The sequence below is a fragment of the Montipora capricornis genome, chromosome 6, assembly GCF_036669925.1.
Source record: "Montipora capricornis isolate CH-2021 chromosome 6, ASM3666992v2, whole genome shotgun sequence".
Taxonomy (NCBI): Eukaryota; Metazoa; Cnidaria; class Anthozoa; order Scleractinia; family Acroporidae; genus Montipora; species Montipora capricornis.
Window position 1 is genome coordinate 2,928,254 of NC_090888.1, and position 21,647 is coordinate 2,949,900.

The following is a 21,647-nucleotide window of genomic DNA, read 5'->3' on the forward strand; positions in this document are numbered from 1 at the left end:
CTTCGTCAACAGAAAACCCCAGGCTGGCATCATTAAGCTAAAATGTGGGTAGAGGCAAACCTTTGGAAGAAAACAGAGGTGAGAGATGGTTTCATGCAGACTGGGTCGCCTAAAATGATCTGTTGTAAACATGGCGGTTCACGAGTGAAGTTGTCTCTCTGGCCTTTCCGAGGACGAAATCCAGGACCTACCGATACAATTTGGGCCAGTTTTCAAAGCTAAAAACTTCAATCAGTGCTGTATTTGGCTGGTAGGACTGGGTGACCCGACACTTATAAAAAATCAATGAAATGAGAATCGGGGGGCTTGCCTTGTCAAGGAATGGCAGAATTACCCCGAATTCTTTTCGGCCCCGAAGCAGCCAACTTGAGAAGCCCGAGACTGGCCCTCATCAAATGGCTAAGGCGCGGCCGGAGGAAAAAGTAGTGAGAAGAAGATCTCTAGCCAGATACTAAGGAGTAACCCTGGTGTGTGCTGTTAACGTAGATTTTTTGATTTCTGAAGAAGTTTTTACTCTGAAAAACTCTCAACAAAGTAGTGCTTGTTTTTGCTGTTATCCTCGTAGCAAAAACTGGCCTTTCGTAATTTCTTGTCAAGCAAAGGGTATTATGTAAATAAGAGAATACTGAGATTTGTATTTGCAAATTACCTGTTCTCAGTTACCACTTAAGTCAAACTCTACATCTCTATGCAATAAGCGCATTGAAAATCTGTTTATGCATGATCTTCGCGGAAATTACATTCTGTCCCTCAATAAACCTAAAACAACCAGTTATGGTCTTAGTACTTTTTCTAACGTATCAGCTAAGTTGCGGAATGCTCTATCTGATTTTATCCCTACCACTGAGTTTACTGCTTTTAGAATAGAATCGACTTCCTCATTTTGTACAGCGGCTTTTCTTGTTTATTAATATATCTTTAAATATTGTGTATTTAGTTATGCTTTGTATTTTAGCTGTAAATGTAATGTCTCGAAGATATTAGCTCTTGTAGTTATTCTGAAATTAGAGATGAAATAGAGTTTATGCAAGCATGCATGTATGTATGTTACCTTAAGCAGGGCGCATGCGCACACTTTGTAATCTGCGACTTCAGTGCTTACCATATGACAAATAAAATAAGTTTTGCTTGAATATATAAGTCATCAAATTCTTACGTTAAATTGACAAGGACGGTTTGGAGCTGTGAGTAGGCGTGGCATTTGTCTAATATGGTTCCGGGGCCGACATATCTCTCCCTCAATGCCGTACCGGAAGGCAAGGTCGGTAGCAGAAAGCAGCGAAGGGCCAACTGCGTCCAAAAGCGATCGCACGGGCCGAAATCCCGGGATGACTCGTTTGGTACGACGCTCCAGCGCCGGGTCTGGAGGTACTGCGTTTTTGTCTCTTGTTCAAACATTCCGTCCGCGCATGCGTAAATGTTCTGGCTCTCCGATACGTAGCCTAACAAAAATAAATAAATAAATAAAATAAATAAATAAAAAATAAGATGCTGGTTCAGTTCCAACGAATTGACATTTCAGTTAAACAGATTCTACAGGCATAAACTCGTATGGTAAGAAGCGCGCGTGTCTGGTCCACTCGAGACAAAGGTGGGAGATGGTTTCATGCAGACTGGGTCGCCTAAAATGATCTGTTGTAAACATGGCGGTTCACGAGTGAAGTTGTCTCTCTGGCCTTTCCGTGGACGAAATCCAGGACCTACCGATGCAATTTGGGCCAGTTTTCAAAGCTAAAAACTTCAATCAGTGCTGTATTTGGCTGGTAGGACTGGGTGACCCGACACTTATAAAAAATCAATGAAATGAGAATCGGGGGGCTGGCCTTGTCAAGGAATGGCAGAATTACCCAGAATTCTTTTTGGCCACGAAGGAGGCAACTTGAGAAGCACGAGACTGGCCCTCATCAAATGGCTAAAGCGCGGCCGGAGGAAAAAGTAGTGAGAAGAAGATCTCTAGCCAGATACTAAGGAGTAACCCTGGTGTGTGCTGTTAACGTAGATTTTTTGATTTCTGAAGAAGTTTTTACTCTGAAAAACTCTCAACAAAGTAGTGCTTGTTTTTGCTGTTATCCTCGTAGCAAAAACTGGCCTTTCGAAATTTCTTGTCAAGCAAAGGGTATTATGTAAATAAGAGAATACTGAGATTTGTATTTGCAAATTACCTGTTCTCAGTTACCACTTAAGTCAAACTCTACATCTCTATGCAATTAGCGCATTGAAAATCTGTTTATGCATGATCTTCGCGGAAATTACATTCTGTCCCTCAATAAACCTGGAAAACCCAGTCATGGTCTTAGTTCTTTTTCTTACGAATCAGCTAAGTTGCGGAATGCGCTATCTGATTTTATCCCTACCACTGAGTTTACTGCTTTTAGAAGAGAATCGACGGCCGCAGTTTGTACAGCGGCTTTTCTTGTTAATTAATATATCTTTAAATATTGTCTATTTAGTTATGCTTTGTATTTTAGCTGTAAATGTAATGTCTCGAAGATATAAGCTCTTGTAGTTAATAAGAAAATCTAGATCAAAAAGATTTTTTGCAAGCATGAATGTATGTATGTTACCTTAAGCAGGGCGCATGCGCACACTTTGTAATCTGCGACTTCAATGCTTACCATATGACAGATAAAATGAGTTTTGCTTGAATATATAAGTCATCAAATTCTTACGTTAAATTGACAAGGACGGTTTGGAGCTGTGAGTAGGCGTGGGATTTGTCTTATATGGTTTAGGGGCCGACATATCTCTCCCTCAATGCCGTACCGGAAGGCAAGGTCGGTAGCAGAAAGCAGCGAAGGGCCAACTGCGTCCAAAAGCGATCGCACGGGCCGAAATCCCGGGATGACTCGTTTGGTACGACGCTCCAGCGCCGGGTCTGGAGGTACTGCGTTTTTGTCTCTTGTTCAAACATTCCGTCCGCGCATGCGTAAATGTTCTGGCTCTCCGATACGTATCCTAACAAAAATAAATAAATAAATAAAATAAATAAATAAAAAATAAGATGCTGGTTCAGTTACAAGGAATTGACATTTCAGTTAAACAGATTCTACAGGCATAAACTCGTATGGTAAGAAGCGCGCGTGTCTGGTCCACTCGAGACAAAGGTGGGAGATGGTTTCATGCAGACTGGGTCGCCTAAAATGATCTGTTGTAAACATGGCGGTTCACGAGTGAAGTTGTCTCTCTGGCCTTTCCGTGGACGAAATCCAGGACCTACCGATCCAATTTGGGCCAGTTTTCAAAGCTAAAAACTTCAATCAGTGCTGTATTTGGCTGGTAGGACTGGGTGACCCGACACTTATAAAAAATCAATGAAATGAGAATCGGGGGGCTTGCCTTGTCAAGGAATGGCAGAATTACCCAGAATTCTTTTTGGCCACGAAGGAGGCAACTTGAGAAGCACGAGACTGGCCCTCATCAAATGGCTAAAGCGCGGCCGGAGGAAAAAGTAGTGAGAAGAAGATCTCTAGCCAGATACTAAGGAGTAACCCTGGTGTGTGCTGTTAACGTAGATTTTTTGATTTCTGAAGAAGTTTTTACTCTGAAAAACTCTCAACAAAGTAGTGCTTGTTTTTGCTGTTATCCTCGTAGCAAGAACTGGCCTTTCGAAATTTCTTGTCAAGCAAACGGTATAATGTAAATAAGAGAATACTGATATTAATATTTGCAAAATACATGTCAATTTACAACTGAAGTCAAACTCTACATCTCTATGCAATAAGCGCATTGAAAATCTGTTTATGCATGATTTTCGTGGAAATTACATTCTGTCCCTCAATAAACCTGGAAAACCCAGTCATGGTCTTAGTTCTTTTTCTTACGAATCAGCTAAGTTGCGGAATGCGCTATCTGATTTTATCCCTACCACTGAGTTTACTGCTTTTAGAAGAGAATCGACGGCCGCAGTTTGTACAGCGGCTTTTCTTGTTAATTAATATATCTTTAAATATTGTCTATTTAGTTATGCTTTGTATTTTAGCTGTAAATGTAATGTCTCGAAGATATTAGCTCTTGTAGTTATTCTGAAATTAGAGATGAAATAGAGTTTATGCAAGCATGCATGTATGTATGTTACCTTTAGCAGGGCGCATGCGCACACTTTGTAATCTGCGACTTCAGTGCTTACCATATGACAGATAAAATGAGTTTTCCTTGAATATATAAGTTATCAAATTCTTACGTTAAATTGACAAGGACGGTTTGGAGCTGTGAGTAGGCGTGGGATTTGTCTTATATGGTTTAGGGGCCGACATATCTCTCCCTCAATGCCGTACCGGGAGGCAAGGTCGGTAGCAGAAAGCAGCGAAGGGCCAACTGCGTCCAAAAGCGATCGCACGGGCCGAAATCCCGGGATGACTCGTTTGGTACGACGCTCCAGCGCCGGGTCTGGAGGTACTGCGTTTTTGTCTCTTGTTCAAACATTCCGTCCGCGCATGCGTAAATGTTCTGGCTCTCCGATACGTAGCCTAACAAAAATAAATAAATAAATAAATAAATAAATAAAAAATAAGATGCTGGTTCAGTTACAAGGAATTGACATTTCAGTTAAACAGATTCTACAGGCATAAACTCGTATGGTAAGAAGCGCGCGTGTCTGGTCCACTCGAGACAAAGGTGGGAGATGGTTTCATGCAGACTGGGTCGCCTAAAATGATCTGTTGTAAACATGGCGGTTCACGAGTGAAGTTGTCTCTCTGGCCTTTCCGTGGACGAAATCCAGGACCTACCGATGCAATTTGGGCCAGTTTTCAAAGCTAAAAACTTCAATCAGTGCTGTATTTGGCTGGTAGGACTGGGTGACCCGACACTTATAAAAAATCAATGAAATGAGAATCGGGGGGCTGGCCTTGTCAGGGATTGGCAGAATTACCCAGAATTCTTTTTGGCCACGAAGGAGGCAACTTGAGAAGCACGAGACTGGCCCTCATCAAATGGCTAAAGCGCGGCCGGAGGAAAAAGTAGTGAGAAGAAGATCTCTAGCCAGATACTAAGGAGTAACCCTGGTGTGTGCTGTTAACGTAGATTTTTTGATTTCTGAAGAAGTTTTTACTCTGAAAAACTCTCAACAAAGTAGTGCTTGTTTTTGCTGTTATCCTCGTAGCAAAAACTGGCCTCTCGTAATTTCTTGTCAAGCAAAGGGTATTATGTAAATAAGAGAATACTGAGATTTGTATTTGCAAATTACCTGTTCTCAGTTACCACTTAAGTCAAACTCTACATCTCTATGCAATAAGCGCATTGAAAATCTGTTTATGCATGATCTTCGCGGAAATTACATTCTTTCCCTCAATAAACCCAAAACCACCCGTTATGGTCTTAGTTCTTTTTCTAACGAATCAGCTAAGTTGCGGAATGCGCTATCTGATTTTATCCCTACCACTGAGTTTACTGCTTTTAGAAGAGAATCGAGGGTCGCAGTTTGTACAGCGGCTTTTCTTGTTAATTAATATATCTTTAAATATTGTCTATTTAGTTATGCTTTGTATTTTAGCTGTGAATGTAATGTCTCGACGATATTAGCTCGTGTAGTTATTCTGTAATTCGAGATGAAATAGAGTTTATGCAAGCATGCATGTATGTATGTTACCTTTAGCAGGGCGCATGCGCACACTTTGTAATCTGCGACTTCAGTGCTTACCATATGACAAATAAAATGAGTTTTGCTTGAATATATAAGTCATCAAATTCTTACGTTAAATTGACAAGGACGGTTTGGAGCTGTGAGTAGGCGTGGGATTTGTCTTATATGGTTTAGGGGCCGACATATATCTCCCTCAATGCCGTCCTGGGAGGCAAGGTCGGTAGCAGAAAGCAGCGAAGGGCCAACTGCGTCCAAAAGCGATCGCACGGGCCGAAATCCAGGGATGACTCGTTTGGTACGACGCTCCAGCGCCGGGTCTGGAGGTACTGCGTTTTTGTCTCTTGTTCAAACATTCCGTCCGCGCATGCGTAAATGTTCTGGCTCTCCGATACGTAGCCTAACAAAAATAAATAAATAAATAAAATAAATAAATAAAAAATAAGATGCTGGTTCAGTTACAAGGAATTGACATTTCAGTTAAACAGATTCTACAGGCATAAACTCGTATGGTAAGAAGCGCGCGTGTCTGGTCCTCTCGAGACAAAGGTGAGAGATGGTTTCATGCAGACTGGGTCGCCTAAAATGATCTGTTGTAAACATGGCGGTTCACGAGTGAAGTTGTCTCTCTGGCCTTTCCGTGGACGAAATCCAGGACCTACCGATACAATTTGGGCCAGTTTTCAAAGCTAAAAACTTCAATCAGTGCTGTATTTGGCTGGTAGGACTGGGTGACCCGACACTTATAAAAAATCAATGAAATGAGAATCGGGGGGCTTGCCTTGTCAAGGAATGGCAGCAATACCCAGAATTCTTCTTGGCCCCGAAGGAGGCAACTTGAGAAGCACGACCCTGGCCATCATCCAATGGCTCACGCGCGGCCGGAGGCAAAAGTCGTGAGAAGAAGCTCTCTAGCCAGATACTAAGGAGTATCCCTGGTGTGTGCTGTTAACGTAGATTTTTTGATTTCTGAAGACGTTTTTACTCTGAAAAACTCTCAACAAAGTAGTGCTTGTTTTTGCTGTTATCCTCGTAGCAAAAACTGGCCTTTCGTAATTTCTTGTCAAGCAAAGGGTATTATGTAAATAAGAGAATACTGAGATTTGTATTTGCAAATTACCTGTTCTCAGTTACCACTTGAGTCAAACTCTACATCTCTATGCAATAAGCGCATTGAAAATCTGTTTATGCATGATCTTCGCGGAAATTACATTCTGTCCCTCAATAAACCTGGAAAACCCAGTCATGGTCTTAGTTCTTTTTCTTACGAATCAGCTAAGTTGCGGAATGCGCTATCTGATTTTATCCCTACCACTGAGTTTACTGCTTTTAGAAGAGAATCGACGGCCGCAGTTTGTACAGCGGCTTTTCTTGTTAATTAATATATCTTTAAATATTGTCTATTTAGTTATGTACCTGTACATGCTTTGTATTTTAGCTGTAAATGTAATGTCTCGAAGATATTAGCTCTTGTAGTTATTCTGAAATTAGAGATGAAATAGAGTTTATGCAAGCATGCATGTATGTATGTTACCTTTAGCAGGGCGCATGCGCACACTTTGTAATCTGCGACTTCAGTGCTTACCATATGGCAGATAGAATTTGATTTGCTTGAAAATATATGTCATCGAATTCTTACGTTAAATTGACAAGGGCGGTTTGGAGCTGTGAGTAGGCGTGGGATTTGTCTTATATGGTTTAGGGGCCGACATATCTCTCCCTCAATGCCGTACCGGGAGGCAAGGTCGGTAGCAGAAAGCAGCGAAGGGCCAACTGCGTCCAAAAGCGATCGCACGGGCCGAAATCCCGGGATGACTCGTTTGGTACGACGCTCCAGCGCCGGGTCTGGAGGTACTGCGTTTTTGTCTCTTGTTCAAACATTCCGTCCGCGCATGCGTAAATGTTCTGGCTCTCCGATACGTAGCCTAGGAAAAATAAAGAAATAAATAAATAAATAAAATAAATAAATAAAAAATAAGATGCTATTTCAGTTACAAGGAATTGACATTTCAGTTAAACAGATTCTACAGGCATAAACTCGTATGGTAAGAAGTGCATGCAGCAATCGAGCAGCAACGTGTTCTGGATTTGTAAGAATTTCCCAGAAAGCACCATAATTAGCCAGAATGCAGTGCGCCATTCACCAGCTTTAACGAAAATGCATTGCACTTGAGCAGAACGCCGCCAAACAGTTTGGAGATTGCTTTAGCAGTAGGTCCTGAAAATATTCGATAAAACAACACATCATTATGTAACATTGAAAACTCACAGCAATTCCAAATCTAGATTAAGTGCTCGCATATATATCTTATTGCGCAAAGTTCTGTCACTATGGGCCTGTCTATACGAGGCGAGCCAGCCCCGTAAGGCGGGCTGGCCCGCTTTGCGCAGACCTCGGCTAATGCCTATTTTCTATGGTAAATTTTCGATTCGTTTGTATGAAAAGGCAGGCTGGCCTGCTTGCCGAGATCTCGGCAAGCCGGGCTGCAAAATACTCATCATAAATGGTCCAGCCCGGTTTGCCGGGATGAAAAATTGTCAGGACGTGTGGGTTGCCTTGAAGACGCAGCCAGATCTAAGATTTGCATTCTCACAGGATTATTTTTGCATGTTTTGTTTAAAATTCCATTTCGTACTTGCTTGAGCTAAAATGAACCTTCATTTCGAGCCAAAATAGTTATCCCTTGCGTGACTTTGACGGTTAGAGGGCCATACAAACACTTAAACGTAGTTGAAACAAAACCGGGTACTCAGCGTTTCAATCACAGTGTTACTGTGAGAAATGCATCTATTAAAGCCACCAAAATGACCAAGTGTCATCTGACGTGACTTCTCGACCTCGCCGACTGCAACGCGAAAAGCGATGGAGCACGTTCACAATGTAACGCGACACAGCTCTAGACACCAAACACTTGTAATTCATAGCCCAATACATTCTCAAACGGAAATGTCATTAAAGATTAATACAAGAATAAAGACTCCTTTTTCTTTGGCCATCTCAAACGTCAAGTAAAAGATAATTTCAAATGATGCCTTTATATCTGACGTTTGTCTCCGCTGTTTGTATATTATTTCTGATAAATATGAATTCAGCCTAGGCCGGAAAAACAAGATTCTTATTAGCAAAAAAGTGTACATGAATCAGTAGAAACAGAATGGGTGAGAATGTTCTACAGCAATGCTTTCTGTTAGATACACTGGTTTAGTTCTTTCTTAAGTTTCTGTAAAGCAACGTGGCTGCCGGTAACTTGAGGCTGAAGTCGACATTATCCTTTCTTGCTATAGCAAAATATTAAAATACAATAAAAAACACGAGCTATTGCAAATAAAATCGCTCACGGCTTCCTCGAAGGTTTCAGTTCAGTTTATTCATCGCCATCTTTGTTTTGAGAGACCAGTTGATAACCTGCTTGATCGGCCTCTTCTTTCTGCTCTCGGGATCTTATCCACCAATGCGAAAGCACCAGAAACACAAACACGGCAACTGACGTCATAGCATACATGAAGAACGTTTTAGGTATACCGATACTGTTAATAATGACACCGCTGACCAGTACTCCAATGCACGCTCCCAGACCCCAGTGAACTCCACCAATGACGCCTGGGAGAGAATGTGTGATGATCGTTATACCAAATATTTAATTTTTTTGCATAAGAAATAACTATCAAATTATGGTTTGAAGAGCTACAAGCAATTGCAAAAAGAGTTGAGACACTTAGTGTGAATAACCGCACACTGAGTGTCATTCAAGTGAGCGCATCCCCAACCTCCCTTCCCCCCAAAAAAGTTGCTTCCATCTCCACTTGGCATTCAAACTAAAGGGTATCAACATTGAAAAACGGGGAAGGGAGGGAGGGGTGTTGGAACTTTTCTTATGAATTGGAAGAGGAGTTTTAGGAAGAAGAGATGAATAGCCCATTTCCGAGTTGCTGCATGCCTCAGTTTCAAAGCGAGTCCTGGCGCGCAACCATTCAAATGGAAATGAAGTGCGTATTCTTATGCAAATCAAACTCATTTCCCTTACAATAGTTGAACACCAAGACTCACTTCGAAACCGAGACAAACAGCAACTCGGAAATGGCCCATTATCAATTCATTGTCTCAACCTTTTTGCAACTGCTTGTAGATAGAAATCCAAGGAAAACCACCTTAGCTTTGGTATTGAAGTGGGCCGACACGAACTGAGAAACTGAGAGGAAAAGATCTGGGTTGGGATTAAACTAAACCCTTGACCTTGAACCCAACATATCCTTACAATCTAACTTTCACGTGAACTGTACACCTTACTCCAAAATGGCCGAGATTTTCTATTCTTTTGCTTGCTTACAAATTCAATAGCCCTTTGTCGCCTCGTTCAAGTTTAAATAATCTTTGGGTTCAAGGTTAAATAATCTTTTGCATTTTCAGCTTTATAACGAGGCAACAATGGCTATTTTGCAAGCAAACAAAAGAATACTAAAATCTTGTCCATTTGGAATAAGGTGTATTTAGCTGAAGAAAAAGATCACTTCTTGCAAAGCCCTTTGGCGCGTTTACAGAGTAACTTACAGCGTTTACAATGTAACTTAATGTTACAAAGAAGCGAGGCTCAGCAAGCGAGCGAGTTTTGTGGAAAGTCCGGTTCGAATGAATCAAATCAGGCGAAAAAGAAAAAGACAACATTTGCAAACGCAGAAAGTTGCTGAAGAAGCAGCCATGCAGCGAGACGCAAACTGCTGCAATCACCGAAAGAAGACGTGAATCTAATAACGCCCCACACTCGGATGAAACGGACGACGAGTTGTAGTAATTGTCGTTGACTCTGGTAAAGAAGATTCAAGGCTGGAAAGTGTGTAATGGTAGACGGGTTTAAAACTGTGGTGAAGTGTTTTTCTGGTGCTTCTGTCGAAGACACGTTCGCCTATATTAAACCACTGGCAACTATCAGACAGAACCCTGAACATGCCGCAATTCTTCATATTGGAACAAATGACCTCAAGACCTCAAACCCAAGGAACGTATAAGAGAATTGTCGATCTTGGCAACCTAATCGAAGCAAAGTCGCCGAACACTAAGGTATCAATTTCAAGTTTACTAACACGATCAGATGATCCTGTTCTTGCCAAAAGGGCAAAAAAGGTTAACAAAATTCTTGTGTCTTGCGCAAATCAGAATGAGTGGGGCGCCATTTCGCATTTTAACATTGAGACCGCGAGCATTTGAATTCTAGTGGTTTACCTTTGAATTTTTCAGGCACTGAAGTCTTTGCTTTAAATTTTGTTAGCTTTGTTAAAAACATTTGAAATTCTGATGAATTGCCGTTGTCACCCGCAAGCAGTTCAACTTTACATATGAAAGATTCTCTTGAGGGTGTTCCTTCTTTCTTTCTTTCCGCGTAAACGAGGTTTTAAATTGGCTTATTATATAGATATTGATGAAATACCTGGATTTCTCCTTTTACTAAAAAATCATATCTTCACCGCGCGCAGGGAAGATATCATTTTTATCTTTCACATGTGAGGATATAGGTGTTGTCATGGTAACCAACACGATTAGCCAATAAAACGCAAGTTTTCTCTTCATTGTAAGATACTTTTGTGCTTTAATATAATTCTTCTCTACTACATTAACATTTTTATTGCAAAATTTGACATTATCATGATTTCTTTTTCATAACTTTCATATCTTGTTTTATGTTACACAAAATGCGTGTTTTAGCGGTTGGTGACCACTTTTTCATCATTCCAAAACTAAATAAAACAAGTTGTTTTAAATCTAGACATTTCATCAATATCTATATAATAAACAGAACATTACATGGCCGCTTGGGGATACGAATTTTATCTTCTCGTGCTGAAAGTATCTCTCACTCGTTCGAGCAGCACTCAAAGATAAAATTCGTATCCCCGCGCGGCCATGTAATATCCTCTATTTCTCTCAATATAACCAGTTTACCTAAGCATATTGATGAATTAAGGATTCTCCTTGCTGACGATCCTGTTGATATATTATCGATTAATGAAACAAGACTAGATGATAGTGTGAAGGATTGGGAGGTCTGTATCTCGGGCTTTGATTTAATTCGCCGTCATAGAAACAGAAATGGTGGTGGCGTCTGTTTTTTTCTTCAAATCCACCATTTTAACTATTCACTGCCTCCTGATATTCTTGTTTACCAACTAGAAAATTTATGTATTGAGGTTTGTGACCTTACTCCAAGCCTTTTGTTACAGACCTCCAGATTCATCTTCCGAGATCTTTGCGTATTTCGAATCCCTAATTGGTAGACTCGACGCTCAGAATGTTGAACTGTACCTTATGGGTGACCTAAATTGCAAATTGGCATCGTCTACATTGGACATTAGCACGAGTTTACTAAATGGCATTGCTGATGTTTACAGTCTTCATCAACTTCTTAGGGAACCAACTCGTATAACTTGTTCCTCTTCAACCTTAATTCACTTGATTTTTGCAAATTGTCCTGAAAAGGTGGTTTTTTTCGGGAGTCTCTCATGTGGGTATAAGTGATCGCAGTCTTGTTCATGTGTATCGCAAACTTGACGTTGAACGATCTGGAAGGGGCCATAAAACTATAACATATAGAAATTCAAAAACTGTAGAAGAGAAAATTTCTGAATTGACATTGCTGCCCAACAGTGGGACGATCTTCAACTGTTTGATGACCCGAATGATATGTGGCTAGCGTGGAAAGCTTTCTTTCTTAGTGCTGTTGACAAACATGCTCCCCTTCGGACCAAGCGTGTTCGCCCATCGAGATGTCCGTGGGTGTGACACCGCAGTTAAAAAAAGCATTCATGAAAGAGATAAGTTGAAAAGAAAAGTAACAAAGGACTGGGCAAATTTTAAGAAAATTCGCGATCATGTCAACAACAAGATGAAATCTGCTAAAGAAACACATTACCGGAATGCTTTTCCGGATAGCAAGGGCAGTTCTGTCAGTTCTTGAAGGACCTGGCAAATCATCAATAATCTTACATCTACAAATTCCAACAATTTGACTGTAAAAGAAGTAACACTTAGTGGAACTTCCGTATTAGACTCACAACAAGTGTCCGGCTTTTAATAATCATTTTGCTAGCATTGGAGCCAGACTTGCCTGACTGAGATTCACAGCGACATAAGCGATATCCACTATCGCGAGTTCCTAACCTATTCCGACAAAAATTTCGAACTTCAGCCAACTAACATCAACAAAGTGCGCTTTCTTCTATCTAAATTATATATTCCTGAAGGCGACAGGGCTTGACATGATATCTGCTAGACTCCGTATGGAATGTACTGATATGGCTTTACATTCAGTTTGAATTTATCGATAGTCACTGGAATCTTCCCTGATGAACGGAAGTGCTCCAAAGTCATTCCTTTATTCAAACAGGGCGAAAGATCCGACATGAATACTTATCGGCTGATTTCTGTCATTCCTGTTGTGGCAAAAGTATTTGAAAGGATTACCTATGATCAGCTGTATGCTTACCTCAGTGAAAATAACATGGTTTCCCTACATCAATCTTGTTTTCGATCTCTTCACTCTACGGCCACGGCTTGACTTGTGGCCACGAACAGTTGGGTTTATAACATTGATAAATGGAAATGTAAATGCTATCGTGTTTCTAGACCTTAAAAACGCATTTGATACAGTTGATCATGATATTCTCTTATCTAAATTAATTTCCTGTATGGTATTTATGGACATTAGCACTCAACTGGTTTAAATCGTATCTAGATAACCGCCATCAAAAATGCTTTATGAATGGTTTGTTATCTAAAAAGCCACTTCTTAGTTGCTGTGTACCTCAAGGAACAATTTTGGGTCCTCTGTTGTTCTTGATTTATATCAATGACTTACCAAATTGTCTATATTAAGTTCGCAGCCAAGGATGTATGCCGACGGTACACATTTGACATTTTCTAGCAATTATGTAAGCGCCATAGAAGAAGCTTTAAATCGTGATCTCGAATCAGTCAATAATTGGCTTGTGTCGAATAAACTTATATTGAACTCGACTAAAACTGAATTCATGTTAATCGGCGGTTAAATACTCTTTCGAGACAACCTCATCTTACTTTCGGGGATGTTTCTGTTGATCAAGTGTACTATTGTACACTGCAAAATCCCTAGGCGTTTATATAGATGAAAATCTCTCTTGGAATACTCTCATTGAGTACTTAATTAACAGAGAAAATTGCTTGTGGTATCGGCGCAGTTAAACGTGTCCACCCTTTTTTCCCTGCTGAAACACACATGCTTACTTTTAAAGCCTTGGTTAGACCTTACTTTGACTATTTTATAGTTGTGTGGAGGAACGACAATGTAACGCTTGCTAATAAATTACAGAAGCTCCAAAACCACGCAGCTCGAATTTTAACCACTTCGAGTTCTGATGCTAATATTGAAGGCTTATTTGGTAAACTTGGGTGGAGAAAGTTGAGTACACAGCGGCAAATGCAGAAAGCCATTATGGTCTTTACATCCTTAAATGGTCTTACACCCGTGTATTTAAGCAATGTATTCGCCAATTACTCAGACGTTACAAATTATTCCCTGAGGGACTCCATAAACAAACTTGGTGTTCCAATGCCACGCACCAATTTTTGAAAAACAGTTTTAGCTATAGCGGTGCAGTGCTTTGGAACAGCCTACCTCCTGAGCTGTGGCAGGCAGAATCACTGAATGATTTTTGTCGACAGCTCAACTCCTACTATTCTTAGACACACGGCATTCACGTAAAGCAGTTTTTATGTTTTAGTTTGTTTTTATTATTTTTAGAATATTAAATTTAGTTAGGATATGATGTATTTACGTCTTAGGTTTTTCTAACTGATGAATTTATCGTATTAAGATTAAGTTAACATACATACAAGGCCAAGCTCTATTTTGTAATGAATGAAATCGTGATGTCCCGGGGCCTAGTTATTCTTCACGCTGCGTTGAATTCAGATGTTTGGTCTTAAGACATGTGCTTTGTGTGATTTGGTTTTATATCCGCTTTCATCCGCTAATACCACCACAGAAGGCAATGAAGAGATTTATGATATCTCTCAGACGGTATGCGTGCTATGATTTGCTAAATTAATATTAGAGGGCCTTATTCTACAGTACAGCCTGCTAAATTTGAACTTTTGATAAAACACTCTTTGTTAAATGTTTTTCGTGTCGTTTAGTTTAATACGTACTAAAATAAACTTTTAAAACTGTTTGAATCTTGCAAGTTCCTTGCTAACAGAGATGTCCTTTCCTTTGCGCGCGTTTGCTAGGCTGACAAGTACGAGAAAAGAAACCTCTACCATGGGTAGAAACTCACTGTGTTGAGCATGCGCGGCGATTACTTAGCGACCAAATCCACAAATGATACTACACAGGTTGTACGGGCACACTTAACAACAGCGGAATTACTGGAAAGGAATGCCCAATATACACAGCGGGCCCAAGTCACAGTCAGCAGACAAAAGTGAACCAAACGTTTCCAGGGTACTCCCTCTTCATCAGTGGTTTGAAAGCAACTGAAAAATGCGTGTGAAACGTATAGTAACGCTCAAATAAAAACAAAAATCGCGCGCTGACTCATAATAGGCTGATTTAGTAACAGAACGGGAACGTCAGTGGCGACGTCGCGGGCAGCAAAACTCACCAATGAGAATTTAGAAAAGAGAAGAAAAGAGTGGAGTCTATTCTATTCTGAATTCTCATTGGTGTTTTTCCGCGCGCGCCGTCGCCACTGACGTTCCCGTTCTGTTGCTAAATCAGCCTAATGGTAATTGAACTGAGTGGAGTGCAATTTGGTCTGAAATCATACGTGTGATTTCAAAATCGAACGAGCGCGCAGCGCGAGTTTGACTTGCAATGAAAAGTATGATTTCAGACCAAAATTGCACGACACGAAGTTCAATTACCACACTTTATTACATCCATTTAGAAATCATGTTACAGTCAGTACCAACATTTTTTTGATCCAGCTGGAAAAAAAAAAGTTGAAAATTCGCCATACAATGGTTCTCTTTGTCTTTCATTTTCCTGCAATTTGATTGGTTACCTTAAACAAGCCTTGAAATCTGATCGGCTGTTTTGTTTTAGTGTTCCTTTCTCAATGGCTGGGGAAATGGTGCGATTTAGAGCAAAAAAATAGTGCGATTCGTGAATAAATCGCACTGCTGAAAGCCAATCAGATTGCAAGGATCACCAGCGATTTCTAAATGGATGTGATAAAATATGAAACCAAAGTCCACAAACAGCGCACCCCACAGCCTGGTGGTCCCAATGTGGACTTTGGTTTGATATAAAGTCAGCACACGCTGTAAACGTTGCGATTTTTGTTTTATTTCAGCGTTACGTTGCACGGACATTTTTCAGTTGCTTTCAAACCACTGATGGAGAGGGAGTACCCTGGAAACGTTTGGTTCACACTTATAGTTCTTGGACGCAAATATGAACTTTTCTTAACTATTCATTTGGAAGAAAGTTACTTACCTTGCACCGTGGCATAGGAACCGGATTGCAACGAAACAGTCCCACCAAATACGACACAGGAAGACCAACCGAGTCCGTACAACAGTCCCTGAATACTGTGTAATACCACACCTAGCCAGGGATTGAGGACAAAGGCGAGACCCAAGAATACTGCTACATAGAGTAATAAACACCCAGCAGCAGTGGAAATAAGTCCGATTCTATCGATGCACATTCCTGAAGAAACATACCCAATGAAAGCGAAGCAGTAACGCAGACCAGCTGCGACACCGATCATGTATGGCTGAGCTCCGAGGTCATCTAAGTACCATGGTCCAAAGTTCTCTTGCATTCCAGTCAGGATACCGAAGTAGCATGTCACAATAATGATGATCATGAAGTTACCACCGCAAAGAAGCTTAAACGTTTCAGAAGCATTGAAAATGGGATGGTCGGATGATTTGTCATCTGGGTACTTTACTTCCAGAAAGAGAACATTGATTATTGCAAGTGTGCTAAAACCGGCAAAAAAGTAAAATGAAATATGGTAATTCTTCACTACCTCCCCACAAACTTCCGATTTGTAAAGACTGATTACTCCTCCGACCAAAAACGAACCAACGGCGACTCCAAACTCGCCCCATATTCGGAAAGTTCCGAATTTCTTTACGTTTTCTCGAAGGAAAACAACCAACATTGCATCTTTCATTGCAAAAACGACAGATCCGATAATTTGACAAATCAAAACAATGGTCAGAAAAATGATGAAGATTTGCTTGACCTCGTGTTCGTCGATTTTACGAGCAAACGCTTTAGTGAAGTTCTTGTTTGCAAAGTGATTTTTTGCGTGACTGCTATTGCCTATCTCTTGTCCCAGTACAATTCCGTTAGGAGTGAATAATAAAGCCTTTGTCACTGTTCTGTTTGCTGTGGTTTCGATACACATTTGCTTTTGTGGTTGAACAGCAATAAACATTAAGTTTCCGGCTGTGAAAGACACCAGTGAGGCAAGTACAATAACTTTATGTACTTTGTACTTGTCACCAAGTATTCCCCATATTGGTGAGCCGATAAATTTTGTTAAGAATCGCAACCCAAGTACAGCACCCGTTTGACCAGCCGTAAGTCCAAGTTGTTTGAAATACAAAGCTATATAAGGAAATGAACTTCCGATGCCAATGTAAAATAAGAAATAATAACATTTATACAACATAGAGGACAGTTGTGACGTGTCTTGAGAAGACTGTGTTGAAATTTCTCTTTCTGCTTTCCGCTTGGTATCCTTCTCCTCCATTTTGTTTTCGCTAACAGAAGTTCCCGCTAGCGCTCTTGAGTCGTCTCGTTTACTGTTGCCAAAGAAAGTGATTTCAAATCAAACTGACTCATTCGTAAGGTTGGGCATTCATTACTTATTTACATAATTATTCAATTTTCATACTTGGATAGCGACCATCTTTCAACAGTTTGCATGCAAACCAACAGGTACCACCAAAAACGAACGAGTCATGATAATATCGACGGCTTCATATTTAACAAAAAGGAAAACAATCACACAATATCAGTAACAGGCCATTTTCGAAATATCAAGTATTCAGCTTGATAGTGAAGCATTGAGGACAAAAACAATAGAAAAATATTGGAATGAATGTGAAAAATATTCACATATCATCCACTTTCCTTTATCTATCCTTTATCGAAAAAGACCTATCCATTACTACTAACCGAGTTGAAACCACTTTTTGACCTTTCTATTTGTCAATGGTTGCTGTTGCATTAGAAAGTTAACACTATTGTTACATCAAGTTTTATTGTAAGGTCAGTGTTCCCCGAGGGAAAACACAAGAGAGTTGCACTGGAATGGTCAACACAAGTGTCACATTGTGTTTCTCTCGAGTGTGACCTCAACCAATATCGCTAAAACAATGCAGTTGGATATTAATTTAAAATGTGAAGAAATATGACACGATTCTCATTTAACAGAGATCCGTTGAATTTAAGAGAGTCTCTTAAATTCAACGGATCTCTATTAAATGCGAATCGTGTCATTTTTGTAACCGTTAAACAATATCGAAGTTCGACAACAGTCAGTGCATAAACCACAGTGATTTTGAGCGGAACTGAGAGCGGTAGAGGCTATTTACGATATTTGTGGGGGAGGGGTGGGGGTAGGTGCGTTTGTTGCATTGTTCAGATCCTTGAGCAACATTTGGAGCTAAAATTTTAGATTTCTTGGCTGTGATAATTCGGCTATCCCAGAAACAGAAAATCGGTACTTGATACTTGACATTACTTTTAATATATCCTAAATGTTAATCTCCGAACAATATAGTTTACTGAAAGAAATCAAGCGGTGTGGTCTTGCCTCAGCACAGTCACAAATTGACTTAATTTACGCGCGAAAACAAACAAAGGTCCGCCACTTTAACCAATCAAGAGAAGCCGTGCCACGCTTGACTGCTTCTCATGTTACATGTAATTTTCGCGTAAAGCCTGCTTGTTTAGTAATTCTAGTTTTTGTGCGTTTCCGGCTCCGCAAAAGTGCCATATACTACTACATGATGGGACGCAAGAATCCCTAACTGTAAGTTCTTAAAAGGATTGCTAGTACGGCATACTAGTATTCATAACATACTTTTAATTGAGAAGCGCAAGCTTTGACACTCTGCAGAGAACTCCAGAGAACTCCAGAAAATATGATCCTTAGTGAACTGTTCATTCTCTTTTGATGAACTTGGATTAGAGGAGCAGTGGGCACAGAGGGTACAGAGGAACAGTAGGCACAGAGGAAACTTATGCACCAAGGAACAGTGAGCACAGAGAAACAGTATGCACACTATATAATGGATAACAGAAAAACAGAAGAAGAAACCAGAAGACTAAAGGCCAACAGTTTTAAGGGTTAAGTTACCTTGAATTGGGACGTGGCTGCCTCCACTCTTTTTACATAGGAAGTCGATATTGTTGACACAACCCAGTTACCTCTTAACTGAAACCCAATGAATTCATTGAATTAATGGGTGTCAGTGAAGAGGTCACTACGGTGTGTGAACAATATCTACTTCCAACATAAAACGGATGGAAGAAAAGAAATCAAATCGTGTTTCCTTTTTTGCAACAATTGTGAATAATAATTGGCACTTTTATTCAACGAAGACTAGTTCGAGGTAGATGAAGGGCCTGTGTTGTCAGCTGCGTTTTCAAAGTTACTGGCCACGCCATCCTATTACAATAACACAACGATTGCTCTTTCACAAATATAGATTTTTAAAGACTAAAATCAGTAAGAATAAGATTTGTTCCACTAAAAGTGCAGACAGAAAAGTAAAAAATATAAAAAAGTACAGCTTATCTGCTGAATACCCCGCCACTTATTCATAGAATTCGTTCTGAAAGTCGCCTATAGTAATGAAGTCAGTACGAAGATTCAAGTTTTTCATCAAATAGAGCCCTTTAAAGAAAACGACAGAACTTTTAAGATTATAAGACAAGTTTCGACAGAAACTTCTGTCATCTTGAGTTGATTAATGTACAAAGCGTTAGAACTTGAATTTCAAAGTAGGAAAAAGTGCTAATTATGCTAGTAACAACGGAATATACATAAAACGTTAGCATAATTTAGCACTTTTTCCTGCTTATAAATAAACTTCTAACGCTTTGTACATTAATCAACTGAGGATGACAGAATTTTCTGTTGAAACATGTCTTGAACCTTTGTACTGACTTCATTACTATAGGTTACTTTCAGAACGAATTCGATGAATAAGTGGCTTGCCTGCTAATATCAAGATCCTTTGTTTCGCCTGGTTGTTATATATAGTCCTAACGATTTTTCAAATATTCTGTAACTGACGATGTTCGTAACATCGAAACATGTCTTGGAAATTAAAAAATATCGTAATTTTCTTAAAGATAACGATTTGCTTTCTGCTGTCTCGATCTTTTGGTTCCATTATCCACGACATACAAGGTTCAAGTTTTTCATCACTGAAATAGAGCCCTTTAAAGAAAACGACAAAACTTTTAAGGTTATAAGACATGTTTCGACAGAAACGTCTGTCATCTTCAGTTGATTAATGTACAAAGCGTTAGAACTTGAATTTATAAGTAGGAAAAAGTGCTATTAGTAACAACGGAATGTACATAAAACGTGACAATGTGAGAATTATAAGGATAGTTTTAGATTTATCTAACGCTTTGTACATTAATCAAATGTGAAATGACAGAAGTTTCTTTCGAAACTTGTCTTATAATCTTAAAAGTTTTGTCGTTTTCTTTAAAGTTCTGACTTGCCTGTGTAATATCAAGATCCTTTGGATATAGAGCCCTGATTTAAAACTAAATTTGTTTTTTCCATTCTTTTACAAGCGCTCGCGGAGCCAGGAGATGCGATTCATTCACTTTGTCTTCCTTTGATTGGATCAAGAATTGGACCCAGAATTGTTTCTTGGAAGTTTTTCATGATCACTAAACAAAAAGTGTGCGATAAACCATATTACTACCCTTTACAAAAAACCTACCTTTCTCCACCTTTGCCCCGGGATTCTCAATGGATGCTTTGTTTTTCGAAGGAACTAGACCCTCCGTGAGGGTACACTGGGTTGCCTGTGGTACGTGCAGCGTTCCAGGCAATTTTTTTCAAGTTGGGCTTTGTAGCCGATATAACACGCGCTCTGATTGGCTAACTGTGCCTGGCCCACGGGCCGATTACGGGCTTGCAAAAACAAAGCAAAAGGTAATTAAAAAACCATATAATAAACTACTTACTAACCGAGCTAGCTCGAGCCGTACTGGGGAATATTGGCCCTGGGTCGTTCTTGTACGGACCTTGCTGCGCTCGGTCCGTACTGCCACGACCTCGGGCCAATATTTCCCCGTACGGCCCGCGCGCTCGGTTAGTAATAAGTTATTAACTCTTTTTCCTACTTTCCCAACCGCGAGAAAACCGCGGTAAATCAGCCATCGCAAGAGAAAATGAGGGGACAGAGAGAGAGGCTCCCGGTCCAGCCCTTGGGATATGTCATGTCCACGAAAATTATTTTTAGACCAGAAACTGTCTTCCGAGACGTCCGCATGCAGGCCAACCTCGGTCTGATGTTTGAAAGAAAATAAATATTCATGAGCCTTCCACGTGCGCCGTCATTTTCTCTTTTCACTAAGAACCTGTGAGCGAGGCAGGACTGTATGCGGACGTCTCGGAAGACAGATGCCCGCTAGAACAAAGACTTCCGCTCGTCTAAAAATAACTTTCGTGGACATAACATATCCGGCTGACGCCCTGAGCCTCCCTCTCTGTACCCTCATTTTCTCCTGGCCATCGCCAAAGGATGTTTTTTTTTTCTCAAGAAATATTTAAAGTTAGGGGGAAAAAATACATCATTTTAAAGCTAAGAAAATAAGCTTTCCAACAGCATATAACTTATTTACAGACAACTGAAACATTTTATAAAAGCGAGAGTTGAACGAAAAAATTTAAGAAAAATAACAGTAAACTATGTTTTCCAGGCAAAATTTTGTCATTTTAGCGTTGATTACGAATTTTTGGATGCAAAACTAAAATTTTCTGCAATTTAGCTGCTTTCTTGGGCATGAATTCGACCGAAAACTGATGAGGCACGAATATTTTT

At 40.1% G+C, this 21,647-nt stretch overlaps 1 protein-coding gene across 6 annotated transcripts in view; it reads right to left on the reverse strand.

Annotated features, from left to right (window-relative positions):
- Nucleotides 1-20,603, reverse strand: part of LOC138054600 (major facilitator superfamily domain-containing protein 6-like) — a 21,180-nt gene extending 577 nt beyond the window's left edge. Inside the window, exons 1-9 of one of the 6 annotated variants that reach the window (XR_011133310.1) lie at nt 16,045-17,508; nt 8,918-9,179; nt 7,218-7,503; nt 6,699-6,808; nt 5,693-5,978; nt 4,181-4,466; nt 2,670-2,955; nt 1,251-1,442; nt 1-60 (exon numbers count right to left, since the gene is read on the reverse strand). The exon at nt 1-60 is cut by the window's left edge and continues 577 nt beyond it. Coding sequence is in view for 1 of the 6 variants with exons in the window: in XM_068901102.1 (XP_068757203.1) it covers nt 8,944-9,179; nt 16,045-17,317 (1,509 nt within the window). In the remaining 5 variants the exon portion in view is untranslated. Of the gene's footprint in view, nt 61-1,226; nt 1,443-2,669; nt 2,956-4,180; nt 4,467-5,692; nt 5,979-6,698; nt 6,809-7,217; nt 7,504-7,536; nt 9,180-16,044; nt 17,515-20,540 lie in introns of those variants that run through there. The other 5 variants (XR_011133311.1, XR_011133312.1, XR_011133314.1 and 2 more) reach the window with 5 other exon arrangements.
- Nucleotides 20,604-21,647: the final 1,044 nt, after the last annotated feature.